The sequence below is a fragment of the Sorex fumeus genome, unplaced genomic scaffold, assembly GCF_029834395.1.
Source record: "Sorex fumeus unplaced genomic scaffold, SorFum_2.1 ptg000043l, whole genome shotgun sequence".
Taxonomy (NCBI): Eukaryota; Metazoa; Chordata; class Mammalia; order Eulipotyphla; family Soricidae; genus Sorex; species Sorex fumeus.
The window spans coordinates 9663192-9689489 of record NW_026606100.1 but is presented as its reverse complement, the minus strand read 5'-3'; the positions used below and the strand labels follow the sequence as shown (position 1 = coordinate 9689489).

At 41.2% G+C, this 26298-nt stretch overlaps 1 protein-coding gene across 3 annotated transcripts in view; it reads right to left on the bottom strand.

Moving 5' to 3' along the window:
* The window catches only part of ASAH2 (N-acylsphingosine amidohydrolase 2), a 122494-nt gene that overhangs the window by 85233 nt on the left and 10963 nt on the right, over nucleotides 1-26298 (bottom strand). Inside the window, exons 2-3 of one of the 3 annotated variants that reach the window (XM_056120628.1) lie at nucleotides 5402-5518; nucleotides 862-993 (exon numbers count right to left, since the gene is read on the bottom strand). The exons of 1 other annotated variant lie outside the window; for it this stretch is intronic. In XM_056120628.1, coding sequence (XP_055976603.1) covers nucleotides 862-988 — 127 coding nt within the window. In that variant the 5' untranslated portion in view covers nucleotides 989-993; nucleotides 5402-5518. The remainder of the gene's footprint in view (nucleotides 1-861; nucleotides 994-5401; nucleotides 5519-26298) is intronic. One more of the 3 variants, XM_056120629.1, reaches the window with a different exon arrangement.

Below are 26298 nucleotides of genomic sequence, written 5' to 3'. Positions count from 1 at the left end.
GCAGCTGACTCAGGGTTAGTCTCCAGCACTATGTATGGTTCCCTGAGCACCTTCAGAAGTGATATCTGAGTGTACAGCCAGCAGAAAGCCCTGAGCACCATCAGGTGTGGCCTCAAAATAATAATAAATTTAACTTAGTGACTATGAGTGTTCTTTTAAAAAAAAGTGAGAAAAAAGTTCTAAAAGCCCCAACTTCAAGGTTCTTTGGAAAATTCCAGAGATCCAAATCTATGTGATGACAAGTTAACAAACAGGGGGTCCGCAGGAAAGATTACAGATGCCCTGCTCCAGAACTGAAACTGCCCCTTCTGGTCCACCTCACATTTTATAAGCCCTCATAAGGAATTAAAGTCTTCCTCTTTTCAATTTTTTACAGGCAAATTGATTGCCAATGGATTTTTCATTTCCCTTTTGTTCCCAGCAGATGATGATGCCCCCCAAAGAGTAAAGTATCTAGAGGTTCAAGTATCTTAAATGGAGCTGGGAGAATATTTGGGGGGATGGGGACACTTGGAGGAACTTAGGGACATTCCCTGGTTCTGTGCTCACCACCACGGCAGTAGCCAGGATATCTTATATGTTGTCAAGGATTTGAACCACGGACCTGCAAGGGTCAAGGACCTTGAATAGGTCAGTGAACAAATAAAGGACAAATAAGTAATATATGAGGCAAAGGTAAACTTGGTAAAAATTGATTTTTCAAAAGTATAGAAATGATATTCAATGAATGATTAAATGATCACCTTGGACTTAAGTAAACATTGAACTTTTGTGCTATCAGCATTTTCAGGAAACACTCCTGTATTGCTGTCCTCAGTATTTAGTAGTAATAGCATGCAAGATAATCGCCTTGATACTTACCTTTATGATTTTCAATGGTCCCACTGGTGATAAACAAGAGGCTGAGAAGAGCCACCGTGATCGCAGTCATCATCACAAGGACAAAAATGAGGAATATCTCCAGTGTGGAAAAGGTGCGCTTGGCCATGTCTCCTGGGGGAAAAAGGAAATGGACAAAGATAGATGGAAGGGACGAAAATATACAGAATCATTAATTGAAATGCATGTGATTAGAGCTGCCAAGCCTTAAGACATCATATCACTTTTAGATGAATAGACTACCCCATCATGAGCAAACACAAATCCAAATCCAGTTGTCACTATTTCTATACCCCAAGCCCAGAGAGGATAAGAGCAATGGCATTTCTTTTTTTTTCTTTCTTTTTTTTTGACACTATGCTTTTTTTCGGGGGGCGGGGATTTTTTTTTATTGAATCACCGTGAGATACAGTTACAAAGTTTTCATGTTTGAGTTTCAGTCATACAATGATCAAAAACCCATCTCTCCATCTGTGCACATCTTCCACTAACAATGTCCCCAGTATGCCCCCATCCCACCCCTCCCCCGGTCTCTATGGCAGACAATTTCCCCCAAACTCTCTCTCTACTTTGGGCATTATGGTTTGCAATATAGATATTGAGAGGCTATCATATTTGGTCCTTTTTCTATGTTTAGCCCACATCTCCCAACCCGGATGATCCCTCCAACCATCACTGACTTAGTGATCTCTTCTCTTAGTGATTCCAACTGCCTTCTCCCCCAGCTCATGAGGAAGGCTTCCATCTAGGGAGCAATATTCCTGGCCCCTGTCTCTACTGTGCTTAGGTGTCAGTCTCATATTATGTTATTTTATATTCCACAAATGAGTGCAGTACTTCTATGTCTGTCCCTCTCTTTCTAACTCATTTACTTAGCATGATCCTCTTCATGACCATCTACTTATAAGCTAATTTCATGATTTCATCCTTCCTAACAGCTGCATAGTATTCCATTGTGTAGACATAGCAACGTTTCTTTAATCTGTCATCTGTTCTTGGGCACTTGGGTTGTTTCCAGATTCTGGCTATTGTGAACAGTGCTGCAATGAACATACAGGTGAAATGTCATTTCAACTGTGCTTTTTTGCACCCTCGGGATATATTTCCAGAAATATTGCTGGGTCATATTTCTAGTTTTTTAAGGAATGCCACAATGGTAAGTTGAGATTTCTTCTCAGCACTGGGTACGTCTTGTTAGTAACCTTTCTTCACTTGACCAATATGAAAAAATATTTTTATGTTCCTTGACTGCATTATAGAAGCTTTCATTTATAATGTCAAATATGCTTTCATAGATCTGTATCTGGGTCTAGGTGGAAAATTTCTGTTACAGGGATGACTGATATACCCACAATTGCCTATACTTATGAAAAGGCTGCCTGGAGTCAGGGCTACACTCTGCAAAATTAATTTGTTTATGTGTTGGAGAAAACCATTCATTTTGATCCTTAAAACCTTATTCTGAGGTGATAGCTCAAAGGGCTGGAACACATTCTTTGCACATGCTGCCCCAAGCACTACCAAGTACCATCCCTGAGGAATGAGACAGGAGTGGCCCTCAAAAACCACTAAAACAAACAAAGAACAACAACAAAAAAGTTTACTGTGTTTTGACTTTCAAATAGTACTTTATGAATATGGAAAAAGACTCTCTACTCTTTGCTGTCTTTAAAGAATGTTTATATGAAGATTTGTATTTTTGGTTTTTGGGCCACACCTGGCAATGCTCAGGGGTAACCCCTGTTTCTGAACTCAGAAATTACTCCTGGAAATGCACAAGGGACCATATGGAATGTTGGGTATCAAACCCAGGTCAGTTACATGCAAGGCAAGATTCCTACAGCTCTACAATTGTTGCGGCCCCCTGTATGTGGAATTATAAGGGCTTACTGGAATCACCAGTAAGAATATATCAGTTCCCGGGAACCTCTGATTCTGGAAGTCATGCCCACAACCCGTTCCCCCAGCGCCATCTTTACAGCACACAGCCGCAGAGAAGAAAGGCCGTGGGGAGTGGGGGGCGGGGGGGGACTCCACAGCTCCCGGAGAAAGCACCAGGTCCCAAAAAGAGCCAAGATCACCGGGAAGTCCCAGATGGGGTAGGTGCCACATCCGGCCTCCTCCAGATGGAACCCAGGTAACCAGAAGCCTCTACAAGCATAGCTCGAATATGCGGGAACCAGGACTTTTACTCCAAACCGCAGGGCCATGTAAGCTGTGTGGCCTATATACAAATGACATCTCCCTATATACAAAGTGATCAATGGAAAGTAAATCATCCAACGTTTCTCCCTGAAAATCAGGCTTAACTCTTATACAAACCACAACACCCAATAGGAGAGAGAGAACAAAAGGGAATGCCCTGCCAGAGACAGGGTGGGTTGGGTGGGGTGGGGAGGTGGGAGGAATACTGGGATCTGCGGTGGTGGGAAATGGTCACTGGTAGAGGGATGGGTATTCAAAATAAATAAATTTTTTAAAAAGAGAAAAAAAGAATATATCAGTGCCTTTTGAACCTTTCAAGCAGTGCTCAGGGAAGCTGGGGAACACTTTTTGTGATTCTCAGCCAACCAGAGCAAACCATTCAACGCTGGGACCTGAGAACACTTCGATCAGCTCTGTGGATTAACCAGGCCTCTGGGACAATACCTATGCTCAATGGGTCATGCTATGGCTGAGGATCATTCCAGGATTAGACAAATGCAATAATGCATCTCAACCCCTGTACTATCTCCCTAGATCCACGATCCCTTATTTTAACCAGGCATTAGGAAGCCTGAGTAGTAAAATTAGAATGGAAATGCAAGACTTGTCCCTAAATAGGAAACATTTGGCCAAGATGCAGCTAACTCCAGAATCACAAATTGTAACAAGGCAATTATGAATTTTTGTGTCAATTTGACTGAGTTGCCAAATAAAAGGACTTGTATTTTATCTATAGACAATTTACAAATATGAAAATTCAAAATCTCTCAAAATATTTGGTAAAATATGGCAAACTGAGCCAGCACTTCCTATGCCAAGTTTCATAAAACTTACCTAGCTGCTCTTCCCTTTGGTTGGGGAATGGCTTCATCCTGTCATAATCCCAACCCATGGATTTTATCAATCTTAAATTACTATCTAATCTTTGTACTCATTGCATTTTGCAATCCCTGAACTATAAGTTAAAATCAGTTAAGCAGCAAGCACTTTCATATATAGGGCTAAACCTGGAGTTAAGAGAAAAGGCTAGGAGGCCAAAAGAGAACTCAAAAGGCTGAGTGCTGGGACCTGTGGGTTCAACTACTGGCCGCAGATGGCATCCATGGCATCCAGGGAGGGACAGAGAGAGGGAAGGGGTTCAGGGGGAGGGGGAGAGGGGGGAAGGTAAGAGAGAGGGAGAGAGGGAAACAGGGAGAGAGGGAAGGAGGGAGGGAGGGAGGGAGGAAGAGAGGGAGGGAGGGAGGGAGGAAAATATTGCAATATCATCCCAAGTACCCTGTCTATTGGTTATGGTTATTTCTCCATCTATTTACCACTACTCTCATACTTACCACTACCAACTCAAACAATTTCACATTGAAGATAAAACAAATTAGTTCTTTCTTGGTTCAAAACTCAGCCCTGAGTCAGGAAATACATATAAAATATATCTAAAGTTTTAGTGACCTAGAGAAATTCACTAGTCATTAGCCCATGTGTCAGTAGTAAATTTCCAACCCACTATACCAAGTTCTTGCTTCAGTTTCTAAGCTCAAAGCTTAATTTGCACAAAGAGAACAAAAATGGAAGACAGACAACTGGACTTCTCAACTGCCAAGCATCTAGCTCCAAATATCCTACAAAAATGTTACCGGGATAAAGGTCTGCATTTAAAAAAGAAAATCACTGCACAAAACCATGCCTTTCTTTTTTTACTTTTTCTTGTTCTTCTTGTTCTTCAACTTCTTCTTCTATGCTTTGCTTTCTTTTTTTTTTTTTGCTAGCTTTGTAAACAAAGTGACTAATTACCATCATGGACCCAAGTCAACAACACAACAACACTTGATTTAATTGATTTAATATTAAATTTTCGACCTCATACTGGGATTTCAATTATGTTTCCAAAGTGTTTCACCTCTCTTTGAGATAGCCAAGACACAATGCCAGCATACTATCATTCTTTTAAATCCACTAGCACTATTTGTTTCTCATTGATGGTTAAAGTCTCAATTCGAATATTAAAGTACTTGCTTTGTCTGTCTTCAGAAGACATCTTGAAGTGCTAAGTTCATGAAAACAGTTTGAAGGATTCTACATTTCCTAATAGTCCATACTTTAACTTTTAAATTCTTCAAAATCCTGAAGAGGTTCTAAAGATTCAATAGTAAATCCTTCCAAGCTAAGGTCCTTGATTTTCAGGATTGTGAGAGTAAAAAGTACTAATTTGGCAAAATGCATTTTCAAAACTCAGAGGTGAAACATTAGGTTTCATTAAAACCTCCAGAACACTGGCCAATTCACTCCCCCTCCTTAACTAAAAAAATACACACTCTCTTACCTGATTCGATCACGCAGAAGAAACTTGCATCCCGGTAAGGCAAGCAGTTTCTCAGAATGATGATTCCTTCTGCCTTGAACTTTGCTTGTTTGACTTCTCAGAGCTCTCCAGTATCTACTGAGGAAAAGAGTATCAAAAGTTAGTTTTCCTTAGCATTCAAATGTGGGTGTGGCTGGCATAAGGATAAGACTAAAATGTATTGATAGCAAAAGGCTTAGATAAATACATTTGTCCTGGACAGCCTGCTAATAGGATGAGTGCTTACAAATAATCTGCCGGTCTAAGTCCATTTCTAGTATAGCCATCCCCATTTGCAGAACATCTGCAAACTGAAACAGGATATTAAACACAAGTTTACTTAACCTCCCCCCCCCATCACTCAACTATCAATGAAGAAGGAGTGAAAAGTATATTGGACAAAGTTTTATTTCTATATGGATCCTAGGATAAGGGTGACTCTAGTCTCCGTCCACATGACAGAGAATACAAATAAAGACAGAGTTATAGAGAGAGCTTCCAAATCAGGAAAAGATAGTTAAGGATAGCATGATCCACAAACAGTTATTCCAGGAATCAAACCCAGTCTTTGAATTCCTATTTTTCCATGCATAAAACCTTACTCTCTATGTTACGTTAACCCTATCTTGGTGAGTCAGCCTCTGAATATGCCAGTGTTCACTCTCTCTCTCTCTCTTCTCTCTCATAGGTGATATGAGAGATCATAGGTGATTTTAGCTCTTAAAATCTTATCACAAGGAAGAAACTACCCAGCACAGAACAAGGAGAACTGATACATTACATACATTAATAGTTGTATGTCTTCAAGGTAAATGTATTCAAGCCAAAAAATGTTTCTTTCAAACCCTCAACTCTACACCATGAATTTGTGATAGTCATTGACACTATAAATTCTCCTAATATTTTCCCTGTGCCTTTGGAGTAGTGATCTTACAAGACTGATACCAAATTTCATATATTCCACAATCACATCTTTAGCATGATCACATTAGCTTCCTTTTTAAAAAACCATAAATTTCATATATACATATTTTTATATATCGCCCAGATTTTAATATTTATATTCTATTTCTTAATGTTATGTTACTTCTATTAAAAATAAATTAAGGGCTGGAAGAAGAAGACCGGAGTTAAGGTATTTGGTCTTGCACGTGGCTGATTCCAGTTGGACCCCTGGCATCACATATGGCACATATGCTTTCCCTGTACCACCAGGAGCACAGGGATAGGAGTAAGGCCTGATCACAGTCCGGTTCAGCCCCCTAAAGCAAGGAAATGGCAAATAAGGATTGCGGAGGGAAGTAGAACTCTGGTGAAGGGTATGATGCTAAAACGTTTTGCATGAAACCCTACAGTTAACAATAGTGTAAATCATGGTATGTTGAATAAAAAGTAACGAATAAATTAGGACTACAGAGATTGTACCAAGGACTGGCATGCACGCTCTGAACAGAGAACTGGCTTTGATCCCTCACACTACATGATCCCTACACAACCACAAGGAGCGCCCCCAGAGCACAGAGCCAGGAGTAGCACCCAGAGCACCACCAGGGATGGCCCCCCAACACAATCTCTAAAATCATAAAAATAAAAAGCGAGATCTACACTTAATAGAACTTATTAAGTACTATTCCTAACTGAATATAATGAAATATCTTTAAAGCAGTGGTTATGTCTGGGTCTTGGTCAAGAAATACCTGAATTAAACAAGCAACATTTTGCATTCCAGAAGGCAAGACATCATTGAGATGATTCGAATTGTCAAAAAAAAGACTAGAGGTTTCCAGTAACTAAAATTTGGGGAATCTGAAAATGTTTTTGTTTTTAAATCTCTGCAATTGTGGTCAGAGAGAAAGTGCAAGGGTTAAGGTACTTTTCTTGCAAGCACTTGTCCTCGGTTTAATCCCTGCTACCACATATGGCCCCTCAGAACTACCAGGAGTGACTCTTAAACATAGATCCAGGACTAGCCCAAGTATTGCCAGTTGTCACCCCAATGGCCTCCCTTATCACTACCATCATGATACTAAAAAAAATTTTTTTTGCATCTTTAAAAGATGCTACACGTCCTTCACGCCCGACCGAGGTCACCAGCTGCCCCCCACGAGCGGCTCTCCTCTCCAGCACGGCCACAGCCCGGAGGCACAAGGACTTAGCACAGAGAGCCAGCCGCTTGGAGCAGAAAAGCAAATGGACTATGTGTTAAACCGGCACGGCCACGACTCCAGAGCACAGAAACCAATCTCTTAACTATCTAACTTTTAATAGAAATACTTCCAGGGTTAATAAGTAAAACAGCAGAAATCCAAAACCGCGCAGCCGCGATCGCGACGACATCATTTTATTCTTAAACCAAGCTGTAGAAAGCAAATCATTTCACAACGCTGTTTCAGCATATCTGATTGGGGGAGGGGGGTCGTAAACTCTAAACAATAATTGTACATCATCTATCGAAACAATGTATGTAGTCAAAAGTAGATAGAGTATAAACTAGAACTCATCTGCCTTACAGGAATTGGGAGGGGTGGGAGGTGGGGTTCTATTGGGGTTCACGGTTAAAAATAAGTATTGGTAAAGGGAAATGTGTTTGATACTTACATGACTGAGACCTAAACCCAAAAGCTCTGTAACTTTTCCCACAGTGATTCAATAAAGAAATAAACTATAAAAAATAAATAAGTAAATAAAAGATGCTACAGAAGAGAATGGAAAGATGGGAGGCAGGAAGTTTGCCTTGCCCCTGAAGGACCTGGGTTCTATCCCCAGTACCCCATATGATACTCAAAGCACCTCCAGGAGTGATCCCTGAGAACAGAGGCAAGATTAAGTCCTAAGCACTGCCAGGTGTGGAGGGATGGGAGGATATGCTAAAAATGTAGTTTGTTTTCTGAACCTGATAGAAAGGAGAAGAAAGATCGAGAAATCAAGAAGGTACTCTCCTTTTCTGTATAACAGTGTGCTGGGAAAAGGCAAGTTAAAGATGAGGGACAATTTATTACCTTCCAGGTATTCCAGCTCATAAGTGAAGAAAAGTATCAGAATTACAAACTAAATGTTTTTCACACACCCCCAAATAATAATTCTACTCAATAATCAATAATAGCTTGCTGCTATGTTCCTCAAAGAAACACAGTACAGATTTTACAATTTTACATCATTTTACAAATTTACATCAGATAGTACAAATTTGGGGGTGAGGTACACAAACTTACCTCCCTAGTCTTCTTACCAAAAAAATGAAAATGAATTCCTGCTTTTAGGGAATGTGAAAAGCTACCCAATTTGTTAAAGGGTAATGGGTGATGCAGCAAGGGGAAAAATCCATATTATGAAAGCAGATGATCTAATTTCCTTAACAAGTGCATTGAAAGTGAAGAAACAAGAATGAAGTAGTATGGGGGGGGTAGTGTTAGAGGGGGTGGAGTGAGAAGGAGAAGGAAAACAAGAGTGTAAGAAGAGGAAAAGATGAGAAGAGTAAAGAGGATAGAAGAAGGAACTTGTGTGTTTATGAAGACTAAAAAAATCGATCAACCAACTATAATCAAATCATCATCACTGACTCAAATACTATTTCAAAAGTTTGTGACAGTTGGGAAAATTTGAAAACTATCTGGATACTTGATGATATAAAGGAATTACTATTAAAATATTGGTGTAATATTTTAAATGTTAAGATTCCACTTTTTAAGATGCCCTTGGGTATCTCAGATTTTCTACAAAGAAGCAATAGCAAAAATATTCAAACATTCGATGGATGAATAAAGAGATGGATGAAAGAACAGATGGATGGGAAATGACCTTTATTCTTTAAAACCCTGCTGGACAGGACAGAGGTGAATTCAAAGTACTGTTGACAAGAAATGGTTGAGTGCTCCTCGCAACCCTTTTCTACCCCCATCAAGTGAGCTGGACTCTTATCTGCCTAGATTTTCAGAGGTAGCTTAAATTCTGACTTTCAGATGAACTAGTGTGATACTTTGATTCAGAGCATAGTGACCTGGGGAGAGAGATGGGGCTTAGGATATCTGTTTCACCTTTTGGATCAAGACAACCAGCCTTATCTGGCTTCTAGGTAGCTGCTCCTAGATGCTGCAGCTGCTTCCTTATTTCACGACACTGACCAAAGCAGCCTACATCAGTTGCAGTTAGTCATGCAGTTTAAGTTGTGACACTGTTCTCACAAGCTGAACTTCTTTTCTGTTCTTTAGCCTTCACTGCAATTACTGCAAATTACTGCCATTCCCTAATAATTTCTTCTTTGGGGGGGGGGTCATACCCGGTGATGCACAGGGGTTACTCCTAGCTCATGCACTCAGGAATTACTCCTGGCGGTGCTCAGGGGACCATATGGGATGCTGGGAATCGAACCCGGGTTGGCCGCATGCAAGGCAAATGCTCTACCTGCTGTGCTATTGCTCCAGCCCCAATAATTTCTTCTGAAGTAGCCTCAAGTAAATTCTGCTATCTCCAACGATGTCCATACTATATGGTACAAACATGAGCTTTGGGCCTTCTTTGGGAGCATGAATGCTTTGTAATCACAGGACTCTCTGCATGCCAAGCTGTCTCTAGGAAGATTTTCAAAGTTAAAGTGATGAGCAATCATTCATCTGGGGGACACAGAGTAACAAAATAGGAGATTAATACCCAAGAATAGCCGAGATCAGTACCAGGAGGATTACTCCATGGCTTAGAGGCCAGCCGGGCACGCTAGGAGAAAGGGCAGCTTAGATAGAGAAGGGAGCACCAAGTAATGGGTGTTGGGAGAATCCTCCCAGGATGGGAGAAGCATGCTGAAAGTAGACTATAGACCAAACATGATTGCCACTCATTGCCTCTTTTGCAAACCACAACACCCAAAACGAGAGAGATAACAAAAGGAAATGCCCTGCCACAGAGGTGGGATGGGATGGGGGGATGGGGGTGCGAGGGATACTGGGATCCATGGTGGTGGAAAATGGACACTGGTGGAGGGATGGGTACTCGATTATGGTATAACTGAAACCCAAGCACAAAAATTTGTAAGTCTACAACTGTACCTCATGGTGTTTCACTAATACAAATTTTTTTTAAAAAGTGATGAGCAATCTGTCACAATGAATTTTTCACACCACTCCAAAAAGAAATGTATTGGAAGTGCCCAGACCTGCCACTGTATTAGAAGTGCCCAGACCTTCCCACCTTGGGTTTTGCAACAGACTGAAAAATCCCCGTGAGCCCTAACACAGTCACAAGATCTGTTGATTATTTATAGATGTACCTTCCCTCTCATCTCTGTTGAACCTTGACCTCAGACAAGTGATACAAGAAAGGTCCTTTCTATTCTGAGCTGGAGAGAATGCGTTTTATTAAGTTCACTTTGTGCCTGTCTTACACTGTGTCTGAGAATAGGACTAAAGCAGTTTTTCACTGCTGTAGGAGCTCCTGGCTGCCCTGTGAGGGTGGTCTCAGTTCCAGCTCTGACTTCACTTGAAAGGTAGAGAGTACAGAACAGAAGGACATCCTGCACCTTGCTGGGATTCCAGCCCTTCCGTTTCCTCCTCTCCCTGGGAATCACAAACAAAAAAAGAATTCATAACTTATTTCAAGCTGCAGAGTTTTTCTCCCCAAATTTACCCCAGGATTTCCTCCAATGTAAAGTACAAAAGATAAAGAGAAAAACTGGGGGCCTAGAAAAGGCTGAAATTGAGAATCTGAAGTCCTTTGAACTTAAGAGATTCATAAAAGCCTACCTTGCTGAACAATTCACAAAGAAAATGATTTTAAAGTTGTTTTTTAACTTGGCAGTGGGATGCAAATGAATGATGATATTAATGAGACTAAATGTGGGTGCCCAAATAACTACTTTTTTAGTTATTTGGGATTTGGGGACACATCCGGCTATGCTTCTGGAAAACAGGATTGCTCCCAGTGGTGCTCAGGGTATCAATTGATGCTGGGAATCAAACCCAGAGTCCCACACAGGCAAAGCAAGTGCCCTACCACTGCACCACACACCCAGCTACAAGTCTGAAATTTCATGCATTCAGGTTTCATCCTTGCCCTGGGTGCTCTCTAAACCACTGAGCCAGCCTCCACATTTTTGTCACTCAGGATCACAAACTCCCAAACTGCAGGTCAGGACCGCCTCTGCACACGCAGGGCCGCAACAGGATCTGAACGCATAGTCTTGCATTTTTGATTACTTTAAGTCACTGACCCATTTTCTAGGCTCCTTGGTTCTGTGTGATTTTAATTTAGTCTTGGCACCATACTGACTGGAAGAAAATACTTACCCACCATATAGCAGGCATATAATGCCCAAAACACACTCAAAGCTCAACAACCACAACAAATTATTTTTTTTGTTTTTGCTTTTGGGGGTCACACCTGGAGATGCACAGGGATTACTCCTGGCTCATGCACTTAGTAATTACTCCTGGTGGTGCTCAGGGGATCATATGGGATGCTGGGAATCAAACCCGGGTCGGTCAGTCACGTGCAAGGTGAATGCCCTACCTGCTGTTCTATCCAGCACCAACAAATTATTGTTTTAAAACACAGGGAGAGGTGATAAACAGATACTCTTTCAAAGAAGACAAAAAAATGGTCAAAGGGCATAGGAAAATTTTTCATCACCACTAGTTATCAAAGATTATAAGTCAAAAGTACAGTGATGTCATCTCACACTGGAGATAATGGTTTATATATATATATATTTAAAGAACAACAACTTTCAGAAACAACAGAGCTGGCAGAATGTGGCAAAAAAGAATTTCCATTCACTATTGGTAGGAATTGCTTGGTTCAGCCTCTTTGAAAAATAGTTTGGAGTCTCCTCCAAATATTGTGCATATAACTGCCCTACACAGTAACAACAAAGTCTCCAATGGAGACGTTACTGGGCCCGCTCGAGCAAATCGACGATCAACGGGAGGGCCAATAACTGCCCTATGACCCTGCAATTTCACTCCTGGGACTCTATCCTTAGAATACAAAAATACTAATCCAGAAAAACATTTGTGCAGCTAATATTCATTGTAGCACTGTTTGCAACAGCCAAGATCTGGAAACCACTTGAACCTGAGTAACAAATGAGTGAATAAGGAAGTTGTGGTGTATATAAATGCACAATGAAATATGATTCAACTATAAGGATAGATGAAATTTTTTAGTTTGCTGAAACTTGGATGGAATTGGCCCATGCCATAGTAAGTGAAGTGAATCAAAAAGTAAAAGGAAAATAACAGATGATGTTGCTTATATATAGAGTATTGTCACTGTCACTGTCCTCCCGTTGTTCATCGATTTGCTTGAGCAGGCCCAGTAACGTCTCCATCATGAGACTTTGTTGTTACTGTGTTTGGCATACCGAATAGGTCACGGGTAGCTTGCCAGGCTTTGCCGTGCGGGCAAGATACTCTTAGTAGCTTGCCGGGCTCTCCAAGAGAGGTGGAGGAAAAAAAGGAAAAAAAGAAAGAGAGAGGAATTAGACACTTTCCAATGTAAACAATTATGAGACATGAGTAATAAAACTGAACCGTTGAATAATAGTAGAGGGATCTTGAGACACTAGTGGAGGGATTGGTGTAGCATCTCTGCTACTATAAAACAATATCAATAGAATTGTAAACTCTAATAACTCATTAAAAATAATTTAAAAATTTTATAGTTTGCTGCAGGTTGACTTTAGGTTGACCTTGCGACCACTCACTACTTTCGGACTAGGGCTGGAGCGATAGCACAGCGGTAGGGCGTTTGCCTTGCACATAGCCAGCATGGCCGACCCGAGTTCGATTCCTCCGCCCCTCTCAGAAAGCCCGGCAAGCTACTGAGAGTATCTCGCCCACACGACAGAGCCTGGCAAGCCACCCGTGATGTATTCGATATGCCAAACACAGTAACAACAAAATCTCCAATGGAGATGTTACTGGGCCCCCTCGAGCAAAGCAACAGGAGGGCCTTTACCTTTACCTTAAAAATTTTAATTATAGTGAATTGGCAAAAAATAGAAAACAAACTTAGTCATGAGAAGAAATGGATATTATTTTGCTTAAGTTTAGCTACTCTCAAAGAGGATTTAAATCCTCAAATCAGAGGATATAAAATTTACATGAGATAGAAATTGTAAAACTTGTTGACTCCTCTGTTAGATAAATACCAAGAGAGTTCAATGTTAGATAAGCAGATTATATAACTTTGCTGAGTACCTGCAAATTATTATCTAATAGTTTATCTTTTCCAGAGTGACAGATAAGAATTTATTGCACTTGACAGTGACAAATATGACCTGTTTCTCATACAAGATTAAGATGCAGATCGGGAGAGAATGGACCTGCTGCTAGATCTATCATGATTCCAGGGACAAGATGATATTATCTTTTGACATAATTTTTCCCATCTACATAAATCTCAGATGCTTAGCACCTCTCACCCATATTATAAATCTGAGGGAAATGATAACACTGTCCTTTAAGAATTTAGAAAGAAAGGACCAAAATAATAATTAAAAAAAAACAATAAATCTGCCAGTAACAAAGTTCTGCCTGATTCTATGCTCTCTGGTCAACAGGGAATAGGATGACCTGGGTGAAATTTGACACAAAAGCATTCTGTCTTTCTGTATTGGGTAGATACAGGTATGGAAAGAACTCTACCTGGGAAGAATATTTGTTCTCTTCCCTGCCCTGACAAGTTCACTGACATCCATTCAAGAAAGATCTCTCATTAGATAAACTCAAAGAACATTTTCTCTCTCTCCCTCTCCCCCTCCCCCTCCTCTCCCCCCTTCCCATTTCTCCCCCTCCTCCTTCTCCCCTACCCCCCCCCCCCCCCCGCCCGCTCCCTCCCCCCCCCCCCCACTCTCTCAGTTTGGGCCATGCTTGGCAATTCTCAGGACATAATTACAGCCCTGTGCTCAGGAATCACTCCTAACAGGAAACATTGGACTGTAGGAGGTGCTGAGGATTGAATCACAGTTGGTCACGTGCAAGGTAAGCACCCTATCTGCTGTTCCCTCACTTTCTCAATTTGTCTGGCTTATTCCCAAGGGCAATTCAGTTAAGAGCCCAAGAGAAAAGGAAAAAGTTCCTGCTATTTCTATCTACCTTAAGGGATAATGATTGCAGATATCGTTAACATCCTGGTTTGTCATTGATTTGGGATGGTGGAAAGAGTGATCTTAAGAGATATTGTCAGTGGAATGAGAGGGGCTATCTGTCTGATGATCCTCACTATGTGGAGGTTTGCAGTAACCAGAGCTGATTCAGCGTTTGAGTTCTGTTTGAGGAACTAAAGCTGTGTGAGCCACCTAGATTGCCCACGAATCTCAGAGACCAGTGCAGGAATCTGAGGTGAAAAGTCAGAGTAGGAGGCCAGGGGAATAAGCTACCACAAATCTCAAGCATGCAGGAAGCACAGAGAATTCAATTCTGTGTCCAAGCAGGTTAATGCAGACAACAAAATCTAAGATAAAGTAGATGACACACAAGTCCAGTGGACTTGGTGGTCTTGAACAATGGCTGTTCATAGATTGTGATTCCACTTTATGAGTCAGTAGATTAGCGAATGCGTGGGTTAGGCGACTATCCCAGGAGGACACAAAGGACAACCTACTGAGTTGTTACTATGTAAACACTTATCAAACCAGGACAGTCATCTTTTAAAAATAGAATAATACTGGGGTCGAGCCAATAGTGCGGAGGGTAGGGAGCTTGTCTTGCATCTTGCCAACCCAGTTTTAATCCCAGACATCACATATACCCCCCGGAGCCTTTGGGAGTGTTCCTTAGGCACAGAGCCAGGAGCAAGCCCTTGTGGCACTGGATGGATCCCCCAAACAGGAACAAAAATACAATAATAATAAACTTTAAAACATAAAATAAACGTCTTGAATATTTAGTATGTCTCAGACACTATTCTAATAACATGATAAGAATTACCTTTGTAGCTCCACGCACAAGAATGTAATACTCACAATAATCCTATGAGTATGATACATTTCCTATTTCTGTTTCACATTTAATTGAAAAAGGGAAACAATGAGACACAGAGAATTAAATAACCAAAAGGCATATTATGCAAAAGTGATAAATTGGGATATAAAATAAGGTAATCTGCTTTCACAGCCCTCTAGCTCTGAAACCATCAGCTACTGGACCCAATGCAGTCACCTGACCTTTTTCAGCATCCTCTGATTATGCCTACAAAGTGTCCAAAACAGAAAGCAAAGAAGAAACCAGCTATTTGGACTCTGGGGTGGTGAGAAAAGGCAAGGACTCTAAAGTCATTCATTCATCTAGTTCAACCCCTTGGTCATATGATAAATTACTTGCCCGCAGTCACTGTGGTGGAGACTTCAGCAGTCATTTATCTCCAGTTCTCCATTCCTTCATGCACACCAGAAGCTTCTGCTCTTCAGGGCCCTAGTCAGTGGGCTGCGAGTCACAGATAGGTGTATGTGGGACTGAAGAATTTATTGTAAAAGGCAGTTCAGTTCTCCATGATCTCTCTTCCACTGTTGCAGTGACCCTGGTAACTGCAAGACTCAGAATATAGGTTACAAGATCCTGTGTAGCCTATATTGGAAGAAGTTTACCCCAGAGAGTACTCAGACAGGAATTTGCACATACAATTAGAAATGCTTATGTGTGAAGCAACTTAGATATGAGGGGTTTGTCACCACAACAAGCTTCTGTCCATCCTGATTAACATAGGCACCTCAGTAATCATAACATAAATGACAACATCAGCTAATGAAGATGACTGCTCAGCTAAATCACAAATCTCCTTTTAAGATTTCTTTCAGGGAGCAAGAGAGATGGTATAAGGAATAAGGCACTTATTTTGCATGTAGCTGACACCAGAATCCACCAATCCAATCCCCAACACCATATATGGTCCCCTTAGCAACACCAGAGTTATCCCTGAGCACAGAGCTAGGAGTAAGCCCTGCGCACAATGGGTGTGGACCTAACATCCCCCACCCTCAATTTTTTTTTCAGTCCACAAATTGCCATAAATCAAATGGTTTTATTTAAAGATGACCGTGTGCAGGAAAATAAAGTTGGACTCCTGCACTTAAATTTTTGAAAACCTAAAACACAAAGTTTAAAAGTGTAAAACTTCTGGAAGAAAATGTAAGGCAGAATCCTGACAATGGTCTTAGCAATGTCTTTCTGAATATGACACAAGCAACAAAAGAAAAAAGACGATAAGTGGAACTAAATCAAACTGAAAGCTTCAGAACAGCAAAAACACCAATCAACAAAATGGAGAGGTGACCTAGATGTTGGAACAAAAATATCTGAAACTTATGTACCAGGTAAGGGATTAACATCTAAAACAATTAAGAGTATTCAACCCAGTAGCAATAACAAAAAATCTAATTTTAAAATTGTCAGAGTTGATAAATAAGATGTGTTTTCCATAGAAGATATCTAAATGGTTGAATAGGCATTTTGGAAAGGCATTCAGTCCATGTATACACTTGAAAATACTAAAAGCTCTATTCCAGGCATAATATTTTATGCAGACTCAACTCTAGGATGTAATTCATTCTGGTAAATAAAATAAAAATCTCCAAGTTATAGAAACTTAGGAAGGATGTTGGTTCCCTGCAACCCTATATTTCCCTGAGCACTGTCTGAAGCAACCCATCAGGACCATGCTAGGAGTAGCTTCTAAGAAAAACTTTTAAAAATAGAGAGGGACCAAAATGATAGTACAACGGATAGGGCATTTGCCTTGCACACAGCTGACCTGAGTTCAATCCCTGGCCACCCCATATGGTCCCCAGAATACTTCCAGGAGTAATTCCTGATTGTGGAGCCAGAAGTACCCCTGAGCATTGCCTAAAAAGCACAAAAAAAATAGAAAAAAAATGAAGCCTCAGCTAATTTAGTCACGACTAATGGAACAGAGCATGCTCAGCCTGATTACTCATTTTACTAATGAGAAGATAAGTTGATTTGCTTTTTTATAGCCAGGTGAGATGAATAGAAGAGACAAAGTTTCTTCTGAAGTGGGTAATTTTGTTAGTATTTGCCTGAGAGAATTGCTAAGACCTGGAGGCATGGATATGTGATAAAGCAGTTAAACCTGCTGCCTTATAAACAAGTCCACAATTAAAGACATAATTGAAGACTACCATTTTTACCAGTCCTGTGTGTCAATGCCTGGGTTGATTATGTTCAAAGGACTTAACCACTGGTTTGGCCAAGGCACTCATCCATCAGAATAGATAACAAAGTAAATAGCTGTGATACCCAGGAACTCCCAATGTGAACATCAACCTGCCTTGATGAGCTTCTTTTGAAAATCTAAAAATCTTGAATTGACTGGGGACTTTTCTTTTTCAAAGACACAGTCTCTGAGCTGTTATTTTTTAAAAGGGGATGGCGAGGAGGCATGAAGGAAGGAGAGCTCTTCAGTCTCACTCACTTTGCTGAATAATTCCCTCATCTATCATGAATGCTATGGTAGTTTTCATTTAAAAGCACTATCAAAAGGAAAAAACATCAGAAAATTTGCCTGGCGTTCCTGACAGGCCTGCCAGCACCACTGGGTGAGGCTATGTCCAGCCGAACCACAATTCCTGCCATAATAAAACTGAATGACCAGACAATGAAAAACATCTTGCTCTCCTTTAGGATTTTAGGCTCAGTTGTCCTTGAAAAGACTATGGTGGGAGTAAAAGCAACCTAATTTGTAGAAGAGAAAAATGACATTACATTCAATATTTAAAATCTTTCCTGGGGGCGGGGGGGGGGGGGTGGAGACTGCCAGTATCACACTCATATGAAAGGAGAAGTGGACAAGGGACAAGTTGATCCTTTTACCAGCAACTCTCTTGGTTTAATAATACAGTCTCTAAGTAATTGAGGAGAAGGTGAAGATGTCTGCAACAGAACTGCAGATATGATCATATATATCAATGGTGTGGGACAGACAAGGGGAATCAGTGAGGACTGTCACAGTCAAAAAGTGTGGGCCCAGCAAAAGGGGGACACATTGCTGCCAAGAGGACAAGAAATCCGGGGCTGGAGTGATAGCACAACGTGTAGGACATTTGCCTTGCCCACAGACGACCCAGGTTTGATTCCCAGCATCCCATATGGTCCCCCAAGCACTGCCAGGAGTAATTCCTGAGCACAGAGCCAGGAGTAACCCCTGTGCATCAGGGGGTGTGAGCCCCCTCCAAAAAAAGGATAAGAAGTCAAATGTTGAGGACTCTTCCCATTTATTAATGGAAAAAATTATCTTTTAAATATTTTAACAATTTTTACCCCAATTGAGTTTTTTCTGTAGACAATATTAGATTGACAATATGTGATAGGGAGACTTGGGGGTGGGTCTAGGAGGGTGGTGATGAGGTGAGGTAACTAAATGTAAATCCCATTTTATTCACATTACTTTAACTACAGTACATGGTGGTGGGGGGAGGGGCGTTTCACACCCAGTGGTGCTTAGGAATTATTCCTGACTCTGTGCTCAGGAATTACTCATTACTCCTGTGAGGCTCAGAAGACAATATGGGAGGCCAGTGATCAAACCTGGGTCAGACTCATGCAAGGCTATTGCTCCAACCCCAATTATTTTAAATTAAAACTGTAATATTAATTTAAATTAAAACTGTAATATTAAAAAGATTCTCTAAGTGTGCGATAAACTAAACATGTGTTGATCATAAGTTACAATCTGATTTATCTTATTGCTCTTCTCATTCAAAAATATTTTCTACCAAAGGCATTCTTTAAGGAAATTGAACAAAAACATTACTGAACCACTAAAGATCCCCAACAGCAAAAGCTTCTACAAGAAAAGAATGAAGGCACTATACACCATGACTTTAAACTTTAAAATATTATAAAGCTATAGTAATGAAAACAGTGTGCTAATGGAATAAAAGTAGACTCACAAACCATTGGCAGACCACTGATGTTAATCATCCAGATGATAATCATATATACTCATCCATATGTTAATCGTATATATGGGCGGCTTAATTGCAACCAAGAAGCCAGGGACATAAAATAAAAAAGGGAAGGACTAGGGATATGCTTTAGGTGGTAGAATACTTGAATAGTATGTGCAAGGTCTTAAGTCTGATCTCCAAGACTACTCAGCCCCTGAGCACATCAAGATTAACCTGGCAGTCCCTAAGAATAATGGCCAAATCCAAGTACCAAACTCAAGCACCAATATGTGGTACCAATTTTTTTTTAATGGAGAAGGAAGTTCTCTTCAATACAGAGTGTTGATAAAACCATACAGAGCCACATGCAAATGAGTTCAACTGGAAGGCTTATCTCTAGTACAAAACACAAATGCACAAAATTTTATTCAGCATGGAATACAGACAATTAGATCATTTATGTTGTACTTAAAATCATTAAGTACAATTGAAGAAAGTCAAGATCGGGGCTGGAGCAATAGCACACCAGGTAGGGAGTTTGCCTTGCAAGCGGCCGACCAGGGTTTGATTCCCAGCATCCCATATGTTAAACCCTGAGCACCACCAGGGGTAATTCCTGAGTGCAGAGCCAGAAGTAACCCCTGTGCATCACCGGGTATGACCCAGAAAGAAGGAAAGAAAGAAAGAAAGAAAGAAAGAAAGAAAGAAAGAAAGAAAGAAAGAAAGAAAGAAAAGAAAGTCAAGATCAAATGCTTCATCGTAGTGAGTTCAGTGATGATTTGATTCTAACATCAAGAAAAACAAGAGCAAAAATAAACAAATGGCATGGTATCAGATTATAAAGTCTCTTTACAGCTAAAAAAATATCATTAAAATAAAGGCATTCTACTGCATGGGAGAGAATATTCATGCACCATACTTATAACTACAGAATAATAGCCTAAATGTATAGGAACTGGTTTTGGCATATCGAATACACAGCGGATAGCTTGCCAGGCTCTTCCGTGTGGGCAGAATACTCTCGGTAGCTTGCCAGTCTTTCCGAGAGGTATAGAGGCTTTTGGGGTGACCTCTAATCACCCTTGTAGGTGTTACCATATTGGAACCCTATCAAATATGGTACGACAATTCCAGAAGATGGGTATTTAGTGTCTTATGATGTGTCGGGAAAGCGTCCTGGAGTGTGGCGACGGCTGGGTAGTGGAAGTAGTGTCAAAAAGTCGCCTATCTTCGAAAACTCTTGAGCTAATTCGCCAGCGTGGTTTGGCGCATGCCTCAGGCAACCGCAAGCTAACGTCCGAGCTCGCAAAGCAGTGCAGAGATGTGATCAAGGAAGACCTCAAAGAGAGAAGAGCAGAAGTACTGGTAGATGCGGCAGAAGCCGGGAAAAGTATTCGTAGCGCCCGCCTGTCCTTCGCCAACTATAAGACCAAGATGACTGCCCTCCGACGTCCTGATGGATCCATCACATCCTCCAGAACGGCAATGGAGAAGATTATCCATGACTTCTACTCAAATCTCTTCGATAGCCATGTCCACTTGCCGACATACCAAATTCCACAGGATGGGTACGTCGTTCCTAACGTTCTCCCTTCCGAAATCCGACACGCCATTTCGTTGGTAAAGAAGCAAACAGCACCCGGCCCAGACAAGGTCAGACCTGAACACCTGAAGAACCTGCCGTCAGTACTCATCAATACACTGGCTCGGCTCTTCACTCGCTACCTGTCTGAATGCAAGGTTCCGTCCCAATGGAAAACCAGCAGGACCGTACTACTGTTCAAGAAGGGAGACATCCATGACATTGGCAACTATCGCCCAATCTGCCTATTGTCTGTCATCTACAAGCTGTTCACTCGAGTCATCCTGAATAGGATTGGCAGAACACTAGATGAAGGACAACCATGCGAGCAAGCAGGGTTCTGCAAAGGATTCAGCACCATCGACCATATCCTCACGGTAACCAAGCTCATTGAGGTTTCTCGGGAGTTCAAGATGCCGCTCTGCTTAATGTTCATTGATTTAAAGAAGGCCTTTGATTCTGTTGAGACGGAAGCGGTCATTGAAGCCCTAGCCAATCAGGGCATTCAAGCCCAATACATCAGGATCCTCCGTGAGCTGTATTGCGGATTCACTACCAGGATCTCACCATTCTACAAAGAAGTGATCGTTGATGTCAAGAGAGGGGTGCGGCAGGGTGATACCATTTCACCAAAACTCTTCAGTGCCACCCTCGAGAACATCATGCGACGACTGGAATGGGAAGGAATGGGAGTGAAGATAGATGGTCGGCAACTACACCACCTCCGCTTTGCTGATGACATTGTTTTAATAACACCAAACATCAGCCAAGCGGCACAAATGCTGGCCGACTTTGACCGTGAGTGTGGAAAGGTAGGACTACAGCTGAATCTTACGAAGACAATGTTTATGAGAAACAGCCTTGTTCCTGACGCCCCATTCGCTCTCAATGGAACGACCATCTCCGAATGCAACAGCTATGTCTACCTAGGTCGAGAGGTCAACATGAGAAATGACCTGGCACCCGAGCTGCGCAGGAGGAAGAGAGCGGCTTGGAACGCCTTCAAGAACGTCGAAGAAATAGCTAAGAGGACGAAGAACCTCCGGCTCCGGGCACATCTCTTTGATTCCACTGTTCTTCCTGCATTAACATATGCCTCAGAGACCTGGGCCCTATGCAAACAAGATGAGAACGCCATTCAGGTCTCCCAAAGAAGAATAGAAAGAGCTATGCTTGGAATATCACGTTTCACTCAAATGAGAGAACGAATCCGGAGTTCTGATATCCGTCGACGATCAAGGATCAGGGACGCTGTCTCATATGCCAAGGTGTCGAAAATCAGATGGGCTGGTCACGTAATGAGATTTAAAGACGACCGTTGGACTAGAGCTGTTACTGATTGGATTCCACGGGATGTCAAGAGACCGCGTGGCCGCCCACCTACCAGATGGTCAGACTTCTTTGTCAAGATCATGAACGATCGGTTTGAGGCCCTCCATGTTCCCGGAGCGAAGAGATGCCATTGGGCTACACTAGCACGCGACAGGGACAAATGGAGACGTTACTGGCGCCCGCTCGAGCAAATCGACGACTAACGGGAAGTTAAGTGATTAAGTGATTAAGTGTATAGGAACACCCAATATTGAAATGAATAAAATACCCCACAAACAAATAAAGAACAGATAAAAAAAACACAACACCAAAGAAGATATACAGAAGCTAATAGACACATGAAAAATATTAATTATGAATTTTTAATAAGGAAACACTAAATCAAAATGACAATAAGCTATCACCTCACACCTGTAAGAATAACCCTTATCAAAAAGGTCATAAACATCAAAAACACTTGCACAAAATGTGGAAAAAAAGACAAGCTGTATACTGCTGGTGGGATTTAAATTAATCTGCCACTGTCAAAAATCCTATTGAAATTTCTCAAAAAATATTTTTATTTGAGGGGTCAACAGAAGGTGGTGGAAGGGAAACTGGGGACACTGATGCTGGAAAATGTACACTGGTGGAGGGAATTGCATGATTGAAACCCAATCGTGACCCAATTGTAAGGGTCTATTTCACAGTGATTCAATTCAACATTATATAAAAAAAATAAATTTTTAAAAATTTTTGTTTGGCAGATGACTGGTTAAAGAAACTTTGGTACATTTACACATTGGAGTACTATGTAGCTGTTAGAAAAGATGAAGTCACGAAATTTACATACAAGTGGTACTACATGAAAAGTATCATGTTAAGCGAAATGAGTCAGAAAGAAGGGATAGACATAGAAAGATTGCATTCATCTGGGGAACATAAAGTAACAAAATAGGAGACTAACACCCCAGAATGGCCGAGATTAGTACCAGGAATTTTACTCCATGGCTTGGAGGCCAACCACACATACTAGGGGAAAAGGGAGCTCAGATAAAGAGGGGAACACCAAGTAAAGGTGTTGGGAGGATCCTCCCAGGATGGGAGAAGCATGTTGAAAGTACACTATAGACCGAACAGGATTGCCACTCAATGCCTCTTTTGCAAACCACAACACCCAAAAGGAGAGAGAGAGAGAACAAAAGGGAATGCCCTGCCACAGAGGCAGGGTGGGATGGGGAGGATGGGGGGTGGGAGGGATACTGGGATCCGTGGTGGTGGAAAATGGGCACCGTTGGAGGGATGGGTATTTAATCATTGTATAATTGAAACCCAAGCACAAAAATGTGTAAGTCTGCAACTGTACCTCATGATGTCTCACTATTAAAAAATTTTTTATAAAAAAAAATTTGTTTGGGACTGGATAAATATCTCAACAAGCTGAATGGATGCTTTATATGTGAGAGGACCTAGTTTGATCCCTGGCACCATATGGTCCCTTAAACACTGTTGGTAGCAATCTGCAAGGACAGAATTGGGAATACCCTCTGAGCCCCAGCTTCTTTCTCTTTTTAGCTAAGTGTGTATTTCAGACTTACTCTTCCCCTTTGTATCTGAGGAAAAATACAATACCTGAGGTTTGAAAAACACCACCTATTTCATCTGTTTTAAAATAGCTGGCTTATGCCTTCCCAGGAGGGAAAGGGTGTTGCTCCCTTCCACCTTTTCCCACCCCCCACCCCCCAACAGCAGGGTGTCCGCTGCCTCAGAGCTTATTGGAAAGCCAGGTATGAGCCGGTGGTGATGAGGCAACTGCAGTCTCATGGGAAGGGGGCGGTACCGGCTTATCCTTTACGCCCTACTGAGGTCACAAGTTGCCGCACAGGAGTGGCTCTCTGGCACAGCCATAACACCAGACGCACAGAAACTAATCTCATAATGATCTGGCTCTTTGCAGAAATCCAAAATCATTATATGATTCTCATAACCAGCTATAGAAAAATAGAAAACAAAATATTTCACAACGCCTTTTCAGCAATTCTGATTGTTGGGGGGGGGGGGAATTCTAAACAATAATGGTGCATCTTTTGTCTAAATAATGAATGTAATCAATGTAGAGAAAATTAAGCAGAAACCATCTGCCTCACAGGCATTGGGAGGGGCGGGGAGTATATTGGGGTTCTTGGTGGTGAAAAATGAGCACTGGTGATGGGAAAAGTGTTTGATCATTGTATGACCCAGACTTAAACCTGAAAACTTTGTAACTTTTTCCACAGTGATTCAATAAATAAATATAAGAAGAAAAATAAATAAATAAAATCATGAAAAAAAAAAGTAAGGTGAAGTTCATGCCCAATTCAATCAGCTAATCAGTGGCTGAATAAATAGCAGTACTCCTACATAAAAATAAATAAATAAATAAAATAGCTGGCTTGAGATGTAAACTGTTATAGATTCTTTGAATAATAATATTCCACATAAAGGAAAAATAAATGTGACCCAACAGGGTTCTCTTTTACATAACATAGAAAAAGTTCAACAAATATTAATAAAAATTAGACACATTAGTTATTCATAATTATTTATGCATAATAATTTCTAAATATAATTATAACAAAAGCTATAGCAATATCAAAATTACTATTTTAGCAAAAACAATTAAGCAAGCCTAATGTTTGAGTTTACATAACACAAACATAAATAATTGACTGAAATGTTCACCTTTTCTATTCTGGACCATAAAGAGTCTCTTACAATCCCTCCAAAACATTTTTTTAATTGAATCACTATGAGATACACGGCTACAAAGCTGTTCATGATTAGATTTCAGTCATACATGCCTCAGTTTCCCTCCCACCATTCCCCGACCCCAGCCTAACTCTAAGGCAGGCACTTTCCATCTTTCTCTCTCTCCTTCCTCCAAAACATTTAACACTGTCACTGTCACATGTAGATCTTTAATTTGATTAGACACAGGAATTCTTCCTTCCACCCTCTGTATTTCCAAAGGTCTGAACACTATTTGATAGCACAACCTTCTTTCGTGCAATATCTCCTTATACGGAAAGCTTCTAGGGACTCCTTTTTAGATGAACCATAGATCCTCCAAAATTTTTCCAACTCAGAACTCTCATGATGTAGATAGAGGGAGAGCTTAAAGAACAAATCAGAATGCCTTCGCCACACAGGGGCTGTAGATGGTGGAGGGGGGAGCAGAGCAAATCAGTATGTGGAGGTGACAGTGAGACAGAAAAGGTGAGTTTAAGGAGTATAAAGGACAGGACGCACAACATTTGCATTTGACATTTGCCCAGAGGAAAGCAATACTACTCCTTTTGTTTGTTTTGGTGTTGGGGCCATACCCAGTCAGTGGTCCTCAGGGATTACTGGCTCTGTGCTCAGGGATCACTCCTGTGTGGTTGGGGGACCACAAGCAGTGTGAAGGATGGAGAAGGAATTGGCTAAGCACAAAACAAGAGCCCCCTATAATTTCCTTCCTAGGATGGGAGGAAATTGGGGGAAGAATCACAGGAGGAAACAGTCATTTATAAAGGGAAGAAGAATATGGATTCACAGTCAGAGCACTGGAAGTCTAAAATCACTAGGAATAAGAGGCCAATGTTTGTATCAACACAAAACAAAACTCCTCAAGATAAAATGTTTTCCCCAAAATTCCAGTAACATGTATCAAAGAGATACTTCTTTCCCTTAAGTAATGCACCATTCAAGATTCCTGGTCGCTCCAGAAGAAGACTTTAAAAAAAAAAGTTTTGTTTGGTTTTGGTTTGGGGGCTGACACCCAGCAGAGCTCAGGGGTAACTCCTGACTCTGCACTCAGGGAGCACTCCTAGCAGGAGTGTTCATAGCATATAATAGCATATGATTCAGGGAATCATATGAAATGCTGAGGATCAAACCCAGTTCAGCCACATGCAAAGTAAGCACCCTCCCCACTGTGCTATCACTCTGGCCCAGAGCTTTGTTATTATTTTGCATGAGAAATAATTTGGAGGAAGGGGCTCTATGTCCTGGGCTCTCACTGTTCAGTTTGAAACCTTACAGTTTCCTACCTAAAATTTTTGGAGGATGGGT